Genomic DNA, 17,583 nt, shown 5'->3' with positions numbered 1-17,583 from the left:
CTGAAAAATCTCCCTTTCCCTCCCACTCTGCTATTTCTCTACTTCCTCCCTGCCACTCTTGACAAGACAATGTGTCTCATACCTATATCCACAATCTGCTCCTCTAGAACAGATTTAACTCACCCACGGCAGTTTGCTAGCAACCCGGCTAATCTCTCCTACCCTCCTACAGCCACTAATACACCTGTCACAGTACGGGGAGGCTTATGGAATTGTCAATCAGCAGTCAAGAAAGCTGACTTCATTACTGCCTACGCCCATAGTCTAAATCTGCAGCTCCTGGCTCTAACTGAGACCTGGATAACCCCCAATAACTCATCAACACCTGCAGCATTATCTACAAACTATAACTTCACTCACACACCTCGACCTTCCAGACGGGGTGGAGGCACTGGCCTCATGACATCTCCTTCATGGGCTACAAACGTAACACCACTCCCAGAACTGTCACTCTCCTCTCTCGAATATCATGCAGTATCTGTCTCTAATCCTTTCAAGCTCACCATTGTTACACTCTACCGCCCTCCAGGTACACTCGATCACTTCACAGATGAGCTGGACATGCTTCTTAGCTCCTTACCGGAAGATGGTACCCCTCTCCTTCTATTGGGCGACTTCAACCTGCCTGACTCATCTCAGTCAGTCATAGTAGTCTCCCTCCTACAATCGTTTGACCTGACTCCCACTGCCATGCCTCCCACCCACAAAGCAGGCAACTCCTTGGATCTCATATTTTCCCGTAACTCCAGCATCATTAACACCACGGTAACTCCCCTACATGTATCTGACCATTCCTTCATATCCTTCTCACTAACTCTAATGCTTAACCGAAAGGTCTTCACCCCAACTCAAACAGTCTCACTCAGACGCAACCTGCCCTCCCTATCCCCCTCCACCCTCTCCTCTGACATACTATCCGCTCTACCTTTGAGTGACACCTTCTCTGCTCTCTCCACAGAGATGGCAACCTCCACCCTCCTTTCAGCCCTTGCAACCTCCTTCAACAAGCTCTGTCCCCTCGTTGAGAAACCTGCCCGCCGTTCCCCACCCAGTCCATGGCTGACAGATCCAGTGAGAGAACAAAGACAGGTCCTGAGAGCAGCTGAAAGGAAGTATAGAAAGTCACGCCTCACTGCTGACATCGACACATATCACAACCTCTTGTTAACATTCTCCAAAACCATCACTAATGCCAAAGCTTCTTTCTTCCACCATAGGATCGAGGCCTCTGCCAAGAATCTTCGCAAACTGCATGCTACCATGTCCTCCCTCCTCACTCCCCCCCCACCCCCCCCTCCCTCATCTTTCTCTGCCGAAGACTTTGCGATCTTCTTTGAGGAAAAAGTGGAGAACATCCGCAGCTTCTTCTCCCAACCCCCACCCATTCCAAATGCTGAATCGAGAACCTCATCCTTCACTCTGTCATCTTTCTCTCCCATTACAGAAGCAGAGACCCTGACACTGGTAACGTCGAACCGTCCGACTACTTGCCAGCTGGACCAGCTACCCTCCCCACTCCTCCAGACCATAGCACCAGACATCCTCCCATTCCTAACTGCAACCATCAACTCCTCACTCAACTCGGGGGTGGTCCCCACCTCCCTAAAACAAGCCAGAGTCACGCCGCTCATAAAAAAACCAACCCTGAACCCTACCGTCATAGGCAACTACCGTCCTGTCTCTCTTCTCTCCTTCCTTTCTAAAACACTTGAACGTGCTGTATCCAACCAACTGACTGCTTATCTCTTACAGAATGACCTCCTAGACCCTAATCAGTCAGGCTTCAGGACTGGTCACTCCACAGAGACAGCCCTCATTGCGGTCACAGAGGCACTTCACTTAGCAAAAGCGAAAGGCCTCTCCTCTGTCCTGATTCTCCTAGATCTATCTGCAGCCTTCGACACAGTCAACCACCAGATCCTCCTTGCGGCCCTCGCAGGAATGGGAGTGGCTGGCTCTGCGCTGACATGGCTGTCATCATACCTCAATGACCGCTCCTACCAAGTGTCATGGAGAGGGACCCTGTCGGCCACCCGCCCCCTGCGGACGGGTGTCCCCCAGGGCTCGGTTTTAGGACCCCTTCTCTTCTCCCTCTACACTAAATCACTGGGTAACATTATCACGTCTCATGGCTTCTCCTACCATTGTTATGCCGACGATACTCAACTCTTCCTCTCCTTCCCTCCCTCAGATATCCACGTCTCTGAGCGGATCTCGGCCTGTCTGTCCGACATCTCAGCCTGGATGACGTCCAACCACCTCAAACTGAACCTAAGCAAAACAGAATTGCTCCACCTGCCGGCCAAATCCTCCCCCCTAACCGACCTTTCAATCACAGTCGAGAATGCAGCTGTGACTGCGTCCCCGACCGCCAAGAACCTTGGTGTTGTCCTCGACGACCAGTTGAACTTCTCTGCTCACATCGCAGCGACGACCAGAACCTGCCGATTCCTCCTGAGCAACGTCAGAAGGATCCGCCCCTTCCTGACAAAAGAAGCCACCCAACTCCTCGTCCAATCAACAGTCATCTCCCGCCTCGACTACTGCAATGCACTGCTTGCTGGCCTCCCGGCCACTGCCACTAAGCCTCTTCAACTCATTCAGAACGCAGCGGCCCGCCTGATCTCAAACCTACCGAAGTCGGCCCATGTCACCCCACTTCTTAGGGACCTGCACTGGCTCCCCATTGCTGCACGAATCCGCTTCAAGGCCCTCGACCTAGCATACCGTGCGGCAAAGGGAACCGCTCCCGCCTACCTCCGGTCAATGGTCTCTAACTACACACCCTCAAGACCCCTACGCTCTGCATCTTCTGGCCGCCTCAGACCTACTCCTATCCAAGCTCCGGGAGGGTTATCAAAGAGAAGTCGCCTATTCTCAGTCCTTGCCCCACAATGGTGGAATGAACTACCCACCCCAGTTAGGACAGCCGAATCACGTCCAATCTTTCGCCGTCGACTAAAGACGCACTTCTTCAACCATTATCTGAATAAAAAAAAAAAACAATAAAAAAAAAAAATCTAACCCTAACTAACCGTACTGTCATGCACTTGTCCTAATAAACTAACCTACACTGTAGCACTCAACACTTTGATGAACATTGTTGCTCAGCTGATAGAGTTGTGCCCTTCCTGATGGCTTGTCGTACAGAACTTGTAAGTCGCTTTGGATAAAAGCGTCAGCTAAATGACTAAATGTAAATGTTTGTTACAGATGTGAAAATGATCTGGTTTGTTGTGTTGAGAAACATCATGTGTGTTTATGTACTGTGTACTCACAACTAAGGGGGTTAAACTAACCTATAAAGCTATGCTTAGTGACATATGAGTAAAGAATGATTCTTTTCTCAGCCTGTAATGACAATGAACAGTGTTTTCACATATTAACAGGTTTACCTGTTCAACTGGCCGTATTAAGGGTAAAGTAGGAGGGTTGTGTTTCCCCCCGGTTCCCTGGGGACTTCTTCATCCTCCTCTCAGACATGTTGTTACACTATATTGTGTCACTGTGTGGTAGGGATACGATGTAACTTGATTGCTGAGGTTGTGCTAAAACTGCTTGAGGAACTTTATTTTCCTAAAGGAAAAGATTGTTTGGTCGCTTTTCGTGTGTGCTTAGCAAGGCCTGTGGCCGATACTAATCGAGAATTATGTATTCTCTCATTATGAAAAACGGTGTTCCTCTGTAGACTGTTTTTGCCATTTTTTGTAGGTGATGATGGGTTGTGTGTGTCATGTGACCTACAACTGGGTTGGGCTGGCCACAGAAGCACATGTGTAAGTTTGGTACCGGGGCTCTTGGAGAGCCCTCTCTATTCTGTGTTTTTTCCTTAGTAAAAATCAGATAGCAGGTTAGCACATGCGCTGTGTGAAGCTGTTAGACGCTTCATGGAGCTGACTATGACTGTGTCATACTCTCTTTTTGTCATTACATCGTATCATGGGTGTGGGGTCGTAAAGGGGTGAACTGGTAACCTTTCCTCCCCCTTTTTTCTGTTGGTCAGGGGTAAACCCACCTGTCCTTCAAGGTTCCTGTCACGTTGCGGTTCGGCACGTCACAGGGGGGGGGGGGGGGGGGGTGGAGTTTCCTGGTCCCACGCCCTGGAATATTGGGCGTGTGCACCGCAGAAATTCCCCCGCCATAGAGTACGTCACTGTGCGCGTCTCTGTTGGTAGGACTTCCGTGTGCTGTTCATGTGATGGATCTGTTTCGGGGGGTGGTCAGGGCTCCTCCTCACGAAGCTCCTATTCGGGCCTTCTGTAAGTTGGGACACTCCTTCCATGTGAGGGAGCCTCCTTCGGAGTACAGAGCCTCCTCCTCAGATTGTCAAGGTGAGTGGAACCTCAAGAAGGAGTCCTACTCTATTGTGTGTTTATTCGATTCAATTCGATTATTGAGTGTGTATGGGTTCAGTGCCTCCTCCCCGGAGAGCCCTAAAACCAATCTTTTACATGGCTCAAGGTGCAATATATTCTTTTCAATCTGTACAGCTCGCGTGGGAAGTCTCTCTGGGGATTTCCGTCTCCTTCCTATGGGAGGGTGGTGGGATGTAAAAATGTGAAAAAATGTTACCCCCGGCTGTGTAGACTGGGATACATACTGTTGGTTCTTCCTTCTTTTCTATTAAAAAGAGTTGGAGTTAGGAAGTAGCACACCCCTCTTGTCGTTCCCCTGGGCGCCTTGGGGATTCAATGACAGGTCTAAATAGCCTGTTCTCTGATGTGGTTGTGTCCCGACGCACGCATAGTGCTAGCTCGGGGTGTTCTGTAATCAGGCGACTGACTGGCACGCCTTGGTTGCTTGGGGTTAAAACAGCGTTTTTATAAAGCAACTGGGATGGAGGTTTTTCCTCTTCCGACGGCCTGTTTTGGTTGTCAACGGATTCTCGTTCATATCTGGGGGATGATGACGGAATGGATCTGAACATATGTAGAGGGGTCTCACGCCCTGGGGGTGGGCCACCGAGCGCGGTTCGCCCCGAACGTCTGGGTGGCGCCTTCTTTTCATGTTTAAGATCAACACGCATATCTGCCCCTTCTCCTGGAGTAGGCATGTCGGCGTGGTTAGGGCACGGGACTGGTTCTGGTCACGCTGGTCCGGATTAGTTAAACCCGTTGTCCGCCGGGGATGCAGATCTGCTGTTCTGGTACCCTGAGGGACTTGGGCTTTTTTCAGGGGGAAAAATGCCAGGTCGGTCCGGGTGTCACAGGGTTAAGCGCTATGGAGACCCTGGTTGGGTACATTTTGTACTCAGCACTGTCGTAATGGCTTACGGCCATGCCAACCTGTACACGCTCAATCTCATCAGATCTCGGCCGCTACACAGGTTGGTCCTGGTTAGTACTTGGTTGGGAGACCGCCTGGGAATACCAAGTACGGTGTGCTTGGGGCTGGTTCTCCATTCTTTTCGCTCCTCTCTCACGCATGGCGAAGAGGGGCCTGTTGGGGTGGTCTTTGACCTCCTCGGGGGACCCTGTGCTCCCCGTATCACCGGGCCCGGTCCGAAGTAATGTTTTCGTTGACCCGTAGGCTCGGGATAACCTTGTTGGAAACTGGAACACGGGTACTGCGGTAGTACCGCAGGTATGTTTTGGAGTTTTTTCCTGAGGGGTTATGGGACCAACCACCGCATAGGGTAACGACTAGGTGATTGGTTCTCTGGTGTGTTGGAGCAGTGTCAACTCCCGGGTTAACCGGTTGAGGGTGCCCCTGCACGTTCATGACGTCTGCCAATCGTGTCAGCCTTCTCTGCCTCAACCCCTCTGGGTGGGTTTTTTTTTAAATGGAGGCTTGGTCATGCAACAACGCCAGCATGCGCCCCTTCCGCCGGTGCGGCTGTGTTCAGCTGTCCCCTCTGGCGCCTGTCTCGTCCGCAGTCTCCAGGCTCGGGTTAACAGCCTGTTGCCTGGTTTTCCCCGGTGCGCTGCCTGCTTCCGTTGGTTAACCTTTTTGTGTGCTTATGGCCATGCTGACTGCCTGTTCTGCAGGGTCAGTGTGCCAGGCGGTGTACTATTGGGGGGACAGGGCCCGCTCGGCTGAGGGGCCTTTGTCCGAATACGCTGGCGATGTGGGGGGCGGGGTCACTAAGTGCCCACCTGGTGGGGTCTTGATGCTGGCATCATGGACTTCTCCGGGCCCCCGTTCTAGGGGGTCCAGTCCCTTTGGTGGGTCTGGGCCTTCCTTCGCGCTCCGCTGCTACGGCCTTGCCACGGGGTTGGGTTTGCCCTTGACCCCGTGTTTCTGGGTGCAGTAACGAGGTTGTTTCCTCCGTTCGTTCCTGGGTGGCATGCGGGTTGTGCGTGTGTGTAGTCGTGGGGTCAGGCCACGGTCTGCCACCCTGTGCGTTGAGTTGCTTGAGTGCCTCTTCGCACGGTCGGGTCCGTCGCCCTCCCGGGAAACCTCTAATAGGGGGGGTGCCCTCCATTAGGGGGGGTTGGGGGGGCTCGGCCCTCCCTGTTCTGATGGTTGTGGGGGGCTTTCAGCAGGGTGTATTTGTCAGCCGGTGGCTCCGCTCGGCCTCCCTTTGTGCAAGAGTGATGCCGAGCGGATCCACTATGAAACAGAACGATAGGTTATGACTATAACCAAGTTCTGTCAATAGTGGTGACGCTCGGCATCCGACGCCGCTGCAGCCCTTGATCTCACCTTGTGGTGAAAGCTTGGGAAGGAGGAGAGCAGGTGACCACACACCTGCTTATGAAGGTAAGCTAACGAGGGGTGTGGTCAGACGAATACTGGGATTAAAGGTACATTGTGGAATTTTATTCAGTGCGCGTGCACATGCGGGGATAGTGCAAGAGTGATGTCGAGCGTCACCACTATTGACAGAACTTGGTTATAGTCATAACCTATCGTTATTCTCCGTCAAAGATGGGGGAAAAAAGAAATAATAATAATTGATATTCTCCTTTGGTTCATTATAAATTACTCAAGCATAGTAACAGACACAATATTTCTGACACTGGGAATACATTCCCTGAGGTCCATAGATGTCCCTAGACACCAAGAACATGCAACGGGACCTTGTTGAAGTGGAGCAATTAAGCATTACATCATACGCAGGAGTGGGTTATGAGAATTAGACCATGCCTAGGGGTGGTCGTTATGGCTTTTATACAACTGGCGCATTCATCCAACTTTATTGCTATACAATAAACACACATTCATTGAAGATTTATTGACAAAACCATCCGCAGAAAAAGTTGTTCCAAAAAAAAGAAGAGACGTTGCCTCCGTGAGCAGCGCTGTTTCAAGGCATTCCATCTGTGAGCGTGTGTTATGGGATTGATTGATTGATTGATTGATTGATTGATTGATTGATTGATTGATTGATTGATTGAAAATGTTATTACAGATAGACAGTGCTTACATCTTTATACAATTGCCGAATTCATCCAACCTTATTGCTATACAATAAACACACATTCATTGAAGCATAATGGACGTTGTGTTTATGCAGTCAGGTTAGATGCCGTTTACAGTCAAAGTTTTGCTTGCACACGGTTGCAATTCAATTCCCCCTCCTCGCAGTCCTCGCCAGTCGCGTTAAAATACATCATTGGCTATAGGCTTTTTAAACAATTTAATAGGCTAAACTTCGTTTTAACTTCTTTAATTCACATTTGTTTATTTCATTTCATTTTTCCCGACATAATGCTACCTGCCTCGACGAAATCCGTGATTCGGTTGCGATACAGATGAATTATGAAGTTAGCGGTTAATATTGGAATGATATATTGGAATGATTGGATTGATTGAAAATGTTATTACCAGATTGCAGAATGGGTACAATACAGTACAGCTCAATACACACAATTGTTAAGGGGATGCAGACCAGAGAAAGACTTTCGTCTTGTTTACATCAGGGTCCCCCATTTTCAATTCATCATAACATATATGACATACATGACATACAGATAGACAGTACTGCTACATCTATACATTTATGACATACCAGATTTACAAATACAGTACTGTTTTTGTAGGGTGATTATGGTTTATTTACATTGATGGTAACATTCCCGGTTATAGTGCAGTTTGTAAAAAGAGTATCTGGGTCGTTATTTTGCCTTTTAGCTGGAACAGAATTCTCAGAACCTTCTGCACCTTCTGCAATGCGCTTTTGCGCAGATGAGCCTGCGAGAACATGGCTATAATTTCGCCTGTCTTCAAAACAGACTTCACGCGATATTTATTTTTATTTTATTGACTCATGATGACCCACCAATTACATAATCCAACATTGTGTAAGAAACTAACACATTCCACGTGACAGAATAGTTTTTTGAATTAGTCGTTATGACGCTTTCAACACATCCATTCGTAAAGATTATTGTCCGCCATCTTGGTTTTTCCTAAAAAGTCGAACTGGCGGAGTGATTGTAATTCGGTTGTGGGTGGGTTCTGGGATCACGAGTGTGGGTTATGAGAAATAACCACGTCTAACTTGACTGTTTCAGCCAATCAGAATCGAGAAATTTGCATGCCATTGTATAATCATTCATTTACTTGGGTATGTACTTTTAGGCGAATTTTGGGAAAACATGGCTAGGGTTTAAGAGGTTAAATACTACAATTCGGTTAGTGAAGGCCTAATTACTTAAATGTCATATTTTATAAAGCCAATTGTAAGTGAAGGTTTGTATTACAGAGATATTTCACAGAGATTAGACTTTTGAGAACTAAACACTCATCACAGTGGCTTTATAGAGGTCGATAGAATTCTAAGACAACATTCCACTGACTGACTGAACGCATTCATGAGAACGCTCGTCGTCGGAATGTTCACGGTGTTGCCATGGCGACGTTGTGAATGAGGCAGGTGTATCAACTGGAGTCTGAACTGCTATCACTTCCAACCTGTTCCTCCTCTTCTCCTTTCCTTTCCTCTCCCCTCCTCTCTCCTCTCCTCCTCTGCACGTCTGTCCTCTCTTGTCCCCTCCTCCTCTCATCTCCCCTCATTATCCTCTCCTCCTCTCCTCTCCCCTCCTCTGATCATCTGTCCTCTCATGTCCCCTCCTCCTTCTCCTCTCCTTTCCTCCCCTCTGCTTTCATCCTCCCCTCTCTTCTCTCCTCTCCTCTTCTATGCTCCCCTCTCTTCTCTCATCTCCTCCTCTTCTCCTCGTCTCTCCTCTTCTATGCTCCCCTCTCTTCTCCTCTCCTCCTCTCATCCTTTCCTCTCCTCCTCTCCTCTTCTCCTCCCCTCTCCTCTCATCTCCTCTCCTCTCTTCCTCTCCTCTCCTCCTCTCCTCTTCTATGCTCTCGTCCTCATCTCTTCTCTCCTCCTCTCCTCTCTTCTCATCTCCTCTCTATTCTCTTCCTCTCCTCTTCTCTTCCTCTCATCTCCTTCTCTCCTCCTCTCTTCTCTTCTCATCTCCTCCTCTCCTCTTCTCTCCTCTCCTCCTCTCCTCTCTTCTCCTCTCCTTCTCTCCTCCTCTCCTCTTCTCTCCTCCTCTCCTCTCTTATCATCTCCTCCTCTCATCTCCTCTCTCCTCCTCTCCTCTCCTCTCTTCTCATCTCCTCCTCTCCTCTCCTCCTCTCCTCTCCTCTCCTCCTCTCTCTCCTCTCCTCTCCTCTCCTCTCCTCTCCTCTCCTTTCCTCCTCTCCTCCTCTCCTCTCCTCTCCTCTCCTCCTCTCCTCTCCTCTCCTCTCTCTCCTCCTTCTCTCTTCTCCTCTCCTCTCCTCTCCTCTCCTCTCCTCTCCTCTCTCCTCCTCTCATCTCCTCTCTCTCTCCTCTCCTCTCCTCTCCTCCTCCTCTCTCCTCTCTCCTCCTCTCCTCTCCTCTCATCTCCTCTCTCTCTCCGTCTCCTCCTCTCCTCTCCTCTCCTCTCCTCTCCTCTCCTCCTCTCCTCTCCTCTCCTCTCCTCTCCTCCTCTCCTCCTCTCCTCTCCTCCTCTCCTCTCCTCGCCTCTCTCCTCCTCTCCTCTCTCTCTCCTTCTCTCCTCTCCTCTCCTCTCCTCTCTCCTCTCTCTCCTCTCCTCTCCTCTCCTCTCCTCTCCTCTCCTCCTCTCCTCTCCTCTCCTCTCCTCTCTCCTCCTCTCCTCTTCTCCTCTCCTCTCCTCTCCTCTCTCCTCCTCTCCTCTCATCTCCTCTCTCTCTCCTTCTCTCCTCTCCTCTCCTCCTCTCCTCTCCTCTCCTCTTCTCTCCTCTCCTCTTCTCTCCTCTCCTCTCCTCTCCTCTCCTCTCCTCTCCTCTCCTCCTCTCCTCTCCTCTCCTCTCCTCCTCTCCTCCTCTCCTCTTCTCTCCTCTCCTCTCCTCTCCTATCCCCTCTCCTCTCCTCTCTCCTCCTCTCCTCTCATCTCCTCTCTCTCTCCTTCTCTCCTCTCCTCTCCTCCTCTCCTCTCCTCTCCTCTCCTCTCCTCTCCCCTCCTCTCCTCTCCTCTCCTCTCCCCTCCTCTCCTCTCCTCTCCTCTCCTCTCCTCTCCTCTCTCCTCCTCTCCTCCTCTCTCCTCCTCTCCTCCTCTCCTCACCCCTCCTCCTCTCCTCTCTCCTCCTCTCCTCTCCTCTCCTCTCTCCTCCTCTCCTCTCCTCTCCTCTCCTCCTCTCCTCTCCTCTCCTCTCCTCTCCTCTCTCCTCCTCTCCTCTCCTCTCCTCCTTCTCTCCTCTCCTCTCCTCTCCTCCTCTCCTCTCTCCTGTCCCGCTCTAGCTCCACAAGGTGGCAGTGGGTCGTGCCTCGGACCTGCTGAAGGCGCACGGAGAGCAGCTCCCCCTGCGTGCGCTCAAGTCCTCGGGCGCCGAGGGCAACCTGGAGGCGGTGGGGGAGTACGCCCAGGCCCTCAGGGAGCAGAAGGAGCAGCTGGTGGAGGTGGGTGAGCATGAGGGGGCTGGAGTGACATCACAGTAACGACGGGGGCTGGAGTGACATCACAGTGATGATGATGAGGGGGGAGTGACATCACAGTAACGACGGGGGCTGGAGTGACATCACAGTGATGACGGGGGCTGGAGTGACATCACAGTGATGACGATGAGGGGGGAGTGACATCACAGTGACAATGATGACAGGGGAGTGACATCACAGTAACGATAATGAGGGGAGTGACATCACAGTAATGTTAATGAGACTGGAGTGACATCACAATAACGATGTTAACGCTGTTGAATAGATCAGCTTTTGCTCAATAATTGGATGAAATTTTTTAAATATCAAGTCAAGATGATATTTTGGCTAGTTTTCTCCACTGACTGACTGGGGATGAGAGAGATATGAAACACTGTTTGCTTGTCATCCAAAAACATTTACATAAAATGAACAGTTCACGAGTAATACAAATGTTTTGGATAGATTTAAAATCATTTATACACAGTTTCATGGTGTAAGATGCTGTCGTGTGCTCCGTTGGTCGCTTATTTCACTCTGTACGGAATACCATTGAACCTAATTAATTTAATTTCCAACCTTTATTTTAACTCAAAGAAAGTTGAGGTTGCCCTCATTTGCAACGAGGGCGAGTCACCTGCCAGTTAACCCTTTCACTATCACACTACAGGTTAACCTGTTCACTACCGTGTGGTAGTGAAAGGGTTATAACCTTCTGTAGTGTGGTTGTGAAAGGGTTTAACCCGTTGTCACGTGGCAGTGAAAGGGTTAACCTTCTGCATTGTCGCAGTGAAAGGGTTAAACCATTTGTTAGGGTGGTAGGTAGTGAAAGGGTTACATTTATATTTTAAATGATGATCTTCTGTACACAGGCAGAGGAGGTAGGCTACTTCTCCAAACACATTATTTTTTTTTACTTTCACACAAGATGGCCGTGAAAGATAATGTATGTACGTTCTGCAGAGCTCATTCTCCATTCCTTTACTTTTCCATGTTGAAAGAGCATAATCCACTTCAGTAGTTTCAGAAAGTGACATCCCCCGCTGACTCCAGTCCAACGTCCATGAAAAAGATAACCAAAACGTTCCCCTCTTCAAACGTCCTACTGTAGCAGACTCAAAATCAAACGAACTCCCGGGAGGCTTAAACACTCAATATGAAAGTCAATGGCTCCAGAGAGCTAGTGAAGCAAGCTAGCTACTTTGTTCCAACGCTCACCACTTGAGCTCATGAGATGATAGATAGTATGTTACTATGTAGTGGCATATGGGGGGGGGGGTCTTTTGAAACTTACAATTAGCACATATTTGATAGGATTTCAATAGAGAAGAAACAAAAAAATTAAATACAATTAACACCAGGCAAAAAAGGGCACTTTTTGACTCTTTTTTTGGGGCAGGTGTTCAAGCACCCTTTGGGCCCTATGTCGCCCCATCACAGTAACGATAATGACAGGGGAGTGACATCACAGTAACGGTAATGACAGGGGAGTGACATCACAGTAATGATAATATCAAGGGAGTGACATCACAGTAATGGTAATGAGAGGGGAGTGACATCGCAGTAACGATAATGAGAGGGTACTGGAGTGAATCTCCAGCTGACTCTGTTGACTCCTCCTCTTTTGACTCCTCCTCTGTTGACTCCTCCTCTGTTGGCTCCTCCTCTGTTGACTCCTCCTCTTTTGACTCCTCCTCTTTTGACTCCTCCTCTGTTGACTCCTCCTCTGTTGGCTCCTCCTCTGTTGACTCCTCCTCTGTTGACTCCTCCTCGTTTGACTCCTCCTCTGTTGGCTCCTCCTCTGTTGACTCCTCCTCTGTTGACTCCTCCTCTGTTGACTCCTCCTCTGTTGACTCCTCCCCTGTCGGTGTCAGACATGTCGCCTGCTGTGTCACGTGTCGGGGACAGAGCCACTGGAGATCACCTGTATACACGCCGAGGAGACCTTCCACGTGATTGGTCCACAGGTAACCTTTAACCTCCTAAATGTTGACCGTAGATCTAATTCACATTAATAACACTAAGTCTCTTTTGTAGATTGTTTGCAACAGCATCTTGAGAAAAACTGAAATAATGTTAAATAAAGGTGTCGTTTACTTAACTACGGGCTACTTCATGTTGAAAAAGGGTTTAACTAAATATGAATTTCTAAAAATAAAATGCAACAATTATCAAATTACCAAACTAGGGCTGCTCAATAATATATTATTATAAAATAAAATTGAATATTTTGATCGATATTGAAATCACGATTATTAAACACGATTGCTCATTGATTTGAGAACATCAAATAATGACAACTGAATTTGTTTTACCCTCCTTCTCGACCGAAGACTACTTTTCTGTCATCTTCTACAAGTTACCCAAGGTGGCTCCTCCCTCCCTCCCTCTCAACACGAGCTGAAACTACTGGGCTTGGGGGGGGGGGGGGGGGGGGGGCACAGCTATGAAGGAAGCGTGCACAAGACAAAATGAGAGCAACGCGGCATGCCGCACAATAATAGTTTTATCTCGATTATCTTGTTTTCAGATCGTGGGAAGACGAGATCGTAATTGAAATTGAAACTCGATTAATCAACCCAGTTTGAGCAGACCTGTCCATGGTGCTGAACCCTTATAGTGAGTGTTTTTGCAATGAGGCTCATTTGCATAGAAAGGCACACATTTTCCACCCATATTACCTCATTCCAATACCCGCAAATAGCACTTACGCACAGAGATGCAATGATTATGGCAACGCAGTTAGCACCGTATTTCACGCTTTGCGAGTGCTTTGTGAATAGCAAGGTTTGTTTTGGGGCTATTTGCACAGGCATTCCGTCAGAAAAAGCCACGCAAACCCCTTGTGAATTCGCCCCTTAGTGTCTTACAGATTTTGCTTGTTGAATGTGTCTTGGATGATACAATTATGTAATGTGGTCCAGTTATGCTGCTCTGATTACATCCTCTTGAAGTTGACAGGCTTCAAATGTGAAAGTACATAATCTTCATATATTTTTGCCATGTTTTCTAATTTCTATCCAAAATCTTTTTCTTCAAAGTAACTAGTAACTGATGGGTTCAGATACATGTAGTGGAGTAAAAAGTACAACATTTCCTTTGAAATGTAGTGAAGTAAAAGTATAAAGTTCCCTACAATTTAAATACTCAAGTAAAGTACAAGTAGCTCATAAGTACAGTACTTGAGTAAAAATACTTCACCACTGGTCCCGTATGCCCGCATGAGTGGAATTCAAATCCCCAACAAATGTTGTTGTTTTCTTACTCGCTGGATGACTATGTGGATGTTCGATTCACGTTGCCCTTGAAAACGTTATTATTATCCGCTGTATACGGGGGCAGATCAAGGGGGCAAAACGAACGTAGTCCTGGTCAGAACAACGGGGCAGACTACAATATATTTGCATTTGTTAGCCATGCTAGCCATCTAAACAATCAATCCATGGCCAAAGCTAGATGTGTAAAAGGTGAAAGACTCACACTCATGGCCACGCTGATTTGGCTAAATGACATCCAGCTGTTTTCGTTTGAAACAACTTTTAGTCAGGGGAGTGTCATGGTTTCTCCATAGAGCCCCGTCGTATTATTTTAGTTTAGCGCAGCAGCTCGCGCAGGTAGGGGGCAACTTAGTCACGTGACTCAGTCGGTATTGCTGATTGGCTCGAACACGGTATGTTTGTATACAGCGAACAGGTCTATTATTATAAAGAAAATATTAAGAAAAAAGAAAAAAAGGTCATTTTCTACCATGAAGAGGAGGAAGAAAATCATTGGTTCACACCTGAGGAGGAAGAAGGTGATTGGTTCACCTCCTGAGGAGGAAGAAGGTGATTGGTTCACCCCTGAGGAGGAAGAAGGTGATTGGTTTACCCCTGAGGAGGAAGAAGGTGATTGGTTTACCCCTGAGGAGGAAGAAGGTGATTGGTTTACCCCTGAGGAGGAAGAAGGTGATTGGTTTACCCCTGAGGAGGAAGAAGGTGATTGGTTCACCCCTGAGGAGGAAGAAGGTGATTGGTTCACCCCTGAGGAGGAAGAAGGTGATTGGTTCACCTCCTGAGGAGGAAGAAGGTGATTGGTTCACCCCTGAGGAGGAAGAAGGTGATTGGTTCACCTCCGTGCCCCGCCGAGACGAGCTCAGGCTCTATAAAGGGCAGCGAACCACTCAGGAAAATGACACGGCGCTGATTAGGCCGCAGTCGGACTCTTTATTGATCACATCCATCCTGCTGCCGACAGCGACACGAGTCACGGCGCTCCCAAGGAGGGGATCTAGTAATAACAATGAAATCAAGCCTGAGGAACGTAAATGGCTGCATTTCATATAACAGCTTTTATCCAAAGCGCTTTACAATTTGTTCCTCACATTTTTACCCGCTCACTCACACATGCACACACCGACGGCGGAGGCGACCACGCAAGGTGCCGACCTGCTCATCGGGAGCAGTTAGGGGTTAAGTGTCTTGCTCAAGGACACTTCAACACGCTGCCCCTGGCGGGAGGAGTGGGAATGAATGAATGAATGATTTTATTTCTGTCTTCTTTTACAACGCAATGTACAGTAGTAGAACATTTATAAAAGAAATAAAATTACCGAAAAGGTGTAGGCTGAAGCCGAGGCTTATAATTACCTACCCTTTTTACATTACATTATTAATAAAAAACAAACAACAAACAAAACATAATTCAGTACATACTTTTGCAAAAACAAAAGGTTACAAAAGTTCTCGCAAGGGTTTTCCCCCCCCGATAAGATAAACCCAATGGAAAAACATGCACAACAACAAGATCGCTAACGCTGTGGCGTCCTTGACGAAGACGGACAGGAGCACTTGGATTGGTCCCCTGGCGCGGCTCACGTGGCGCCTGTCTGCTCCCGGCTGCCCTTGGGGGGGAAGGACGACGGGATGGGTTAATCGCAGATACGCATTGTATGCATGGTTCGCATGTGTGCCAAATGGTGACCTCGGAGCAGGTCCTAAATAATAATAATAATAATAATAAAGTTTCATAGTTTTATATACAAAATACATACCGGTATACATTTATTTATTTGTTTTTTATATATAATTTTTTTGGTCACGATTTTAATTATGCTATATTGTTATTAGAAAATATAATTAGGATAATCATAAGAGGAATCAAACCGGGAACCTCTGGATTACCAGACGACCGCTCTACCTCCCGAGCCACTGTCGCCCCATAGCGTGCCACTTGAACACAACAGGGGAGGAGAGACGGACAGATGCTCTCCCCCTGTCTCCTGCACCATCCGTCCCCTCCCCAGGTGTGGGGTCCCCCTGTCTCCTGCACCATCCGTCCCCTCCCCAGGTGTGGGGTCCCCCTGTCTCCTGCACCATCCGTCCCCTCCCCAGGGTTGGGGTCCCCCTGTCTCCTGCACCATCCGTCCCCTCCCCAGGTGTGGGGTCCCCCTGTCTCCTGCACCATCCGTCCCCTCCCCAGGTGTGGGGTCCCCCTGTCTCCTGCACCATCCGTCCCCTCCCCAGGTGTGGGGTCCCCCTGTCTCCTGCACCATCCGTCCCCTCCCCAGGTGTGGGGTCCCCCTGTCTCCTGCACCATCCGTCCCCTCCCCAGGTGTGGGGTCCCCCTGTCTCCTGCACCATCCCGTCCCCTCCCCAGGGTTGGGGTCCCCCTGTCTCCTGCACCATCCGTCCCCTCCCCAGGTGTGGGGTCCCCCTGTCTCCTGCACCATCCGTCCCCTCCCCAGGTGTGGGGTCCCCCTGTCTCCTGCACCATCCGTCCCCTCCCCAGGTGTGGGGTCCCCCTGTCTCCTGCACCATCCCGTCCCCTCCCCAGGGTTGGGGTCCCCCTGTCTCCTGCACCATCCCGTCCCCTCCCCAGGGTTGGGGTCCCCCTGTCTCCTGCACCATCCGTCCCCTCCCCAGGGTTGGGGTCCCCCTGTCTCCTGCACCATCCGTCCCCTCCCCAGGTGTGGGGTCCCCCCTGTCGCACATCTAATTACGTTTTTGGCAGTAATTATCCGGGAGTCTGGAATGTTCCCATCACGGGAGCGAGTGTCAACCCCCACCCCGCCCCCCATGACCCGGCAGTAATGACTCTGTGCTCTGGAGTTCAAAGGTCAGCCAATCAATAAGGTCATGGTGTGAGAGGCTGATATCTCTGTCTGTTTATAGTAATAAAGAGACGGCCTGGAGGGTAATTGGTGTGTGTGTGTGCATGTGTGTGTGTGCGTTTATCTGTACGAGTGTGTGTGTACGTACTGTACGTGTGTGCATGTGTGTGTGTGCGTTTATCTCTACGTGTGTGTGTATACGTACTGTACGTGTGTGTGTTTGTGTGTGTGTTTGCGTTTATCTGTACGTGTGTGTGTGTGGTGTGTGTGTGTGTACTGTACGTGTGTGTGTGTGTGCATGCATGTGTGTGCGTTTATCTGTACGTGTGTGTGTATGTGTGTGTACTGTACATGTGTGTGTGTGTGCGTGCGTGTGCGTTTATCTGTACGCGTGTGTGTGTGCGTACGTGTGCGTTTATCTGTACGTGTGTGTGTGTGTGTGCATGCGTGTGTATTTATCTGTACATGTGTGTGTGTGTGTGTGTGCGTGCGTGTGTGTTTATCTGTACGTGTGTGTGTATGTGTGTGTGTGCGTGTGCGTTTATCTGTACGCGCACGCGCGCGTGTGTGTATGCGCGTGTGTGTGTGCGTGCGTGTGTGTGTGTTATTTCTCATCAGATCTAATCAGCTGAAGTCTTGTTTCCGCTGAGTCCCGGTGTTTAATGAGCTAGAT

At 49.1% G+C, this 17,583-nt stretch overlaps 1 protein-coding gene across 1 annotated transcript in view; it reads left to right on the top strand.

The window, feature by feature from the left end:
• ctnnal1 (catenin (cadherin-associated protein), alpha-like 1) overlaps window positions 1-17,583 on the top strand; it is a 310,492-nt gene that overhangs the window by 251,554 nt on the left and 41,355 nt on the right. The window contains exons 7-10 of the mRNA XM_084312032.1: window positions 10,646-10,804; window positions 12,694-12,786; window positions 14,644-15,121; window positions 16,104-16,766. Coding sequence (XP_084168158.1) covers window positions 10,646-10,804; window positions 12,694-12,786; window positions 14,644-15,121; window positions 16,104-16,766 — 1,393 coding nt within the window. The remainder of the gene's footprint in view (window positions 1-10,645; window positions 10,805-12,693; window positions 12,787-14,643; window positions 15,122-16,103; window positions 16,767-17,583) is intronic.

Source organism: Notolepis coatsorum, assembly GCF_963971535.1.
Source record: "Notolepis coatsorum genome assembly, chromosome: 4".
Classification (NCBI taxonomy): Eukaryota; Metazoa; Chordata; class Actinopteri; order Aulopiformes; family Paralepididae; genus Notolepis; species Notolepis coatsorum.
Note: the sequence above shows the minus strand (reverse complement) of the source record. Positions and strands in the feature narration are given on the sequence as shown.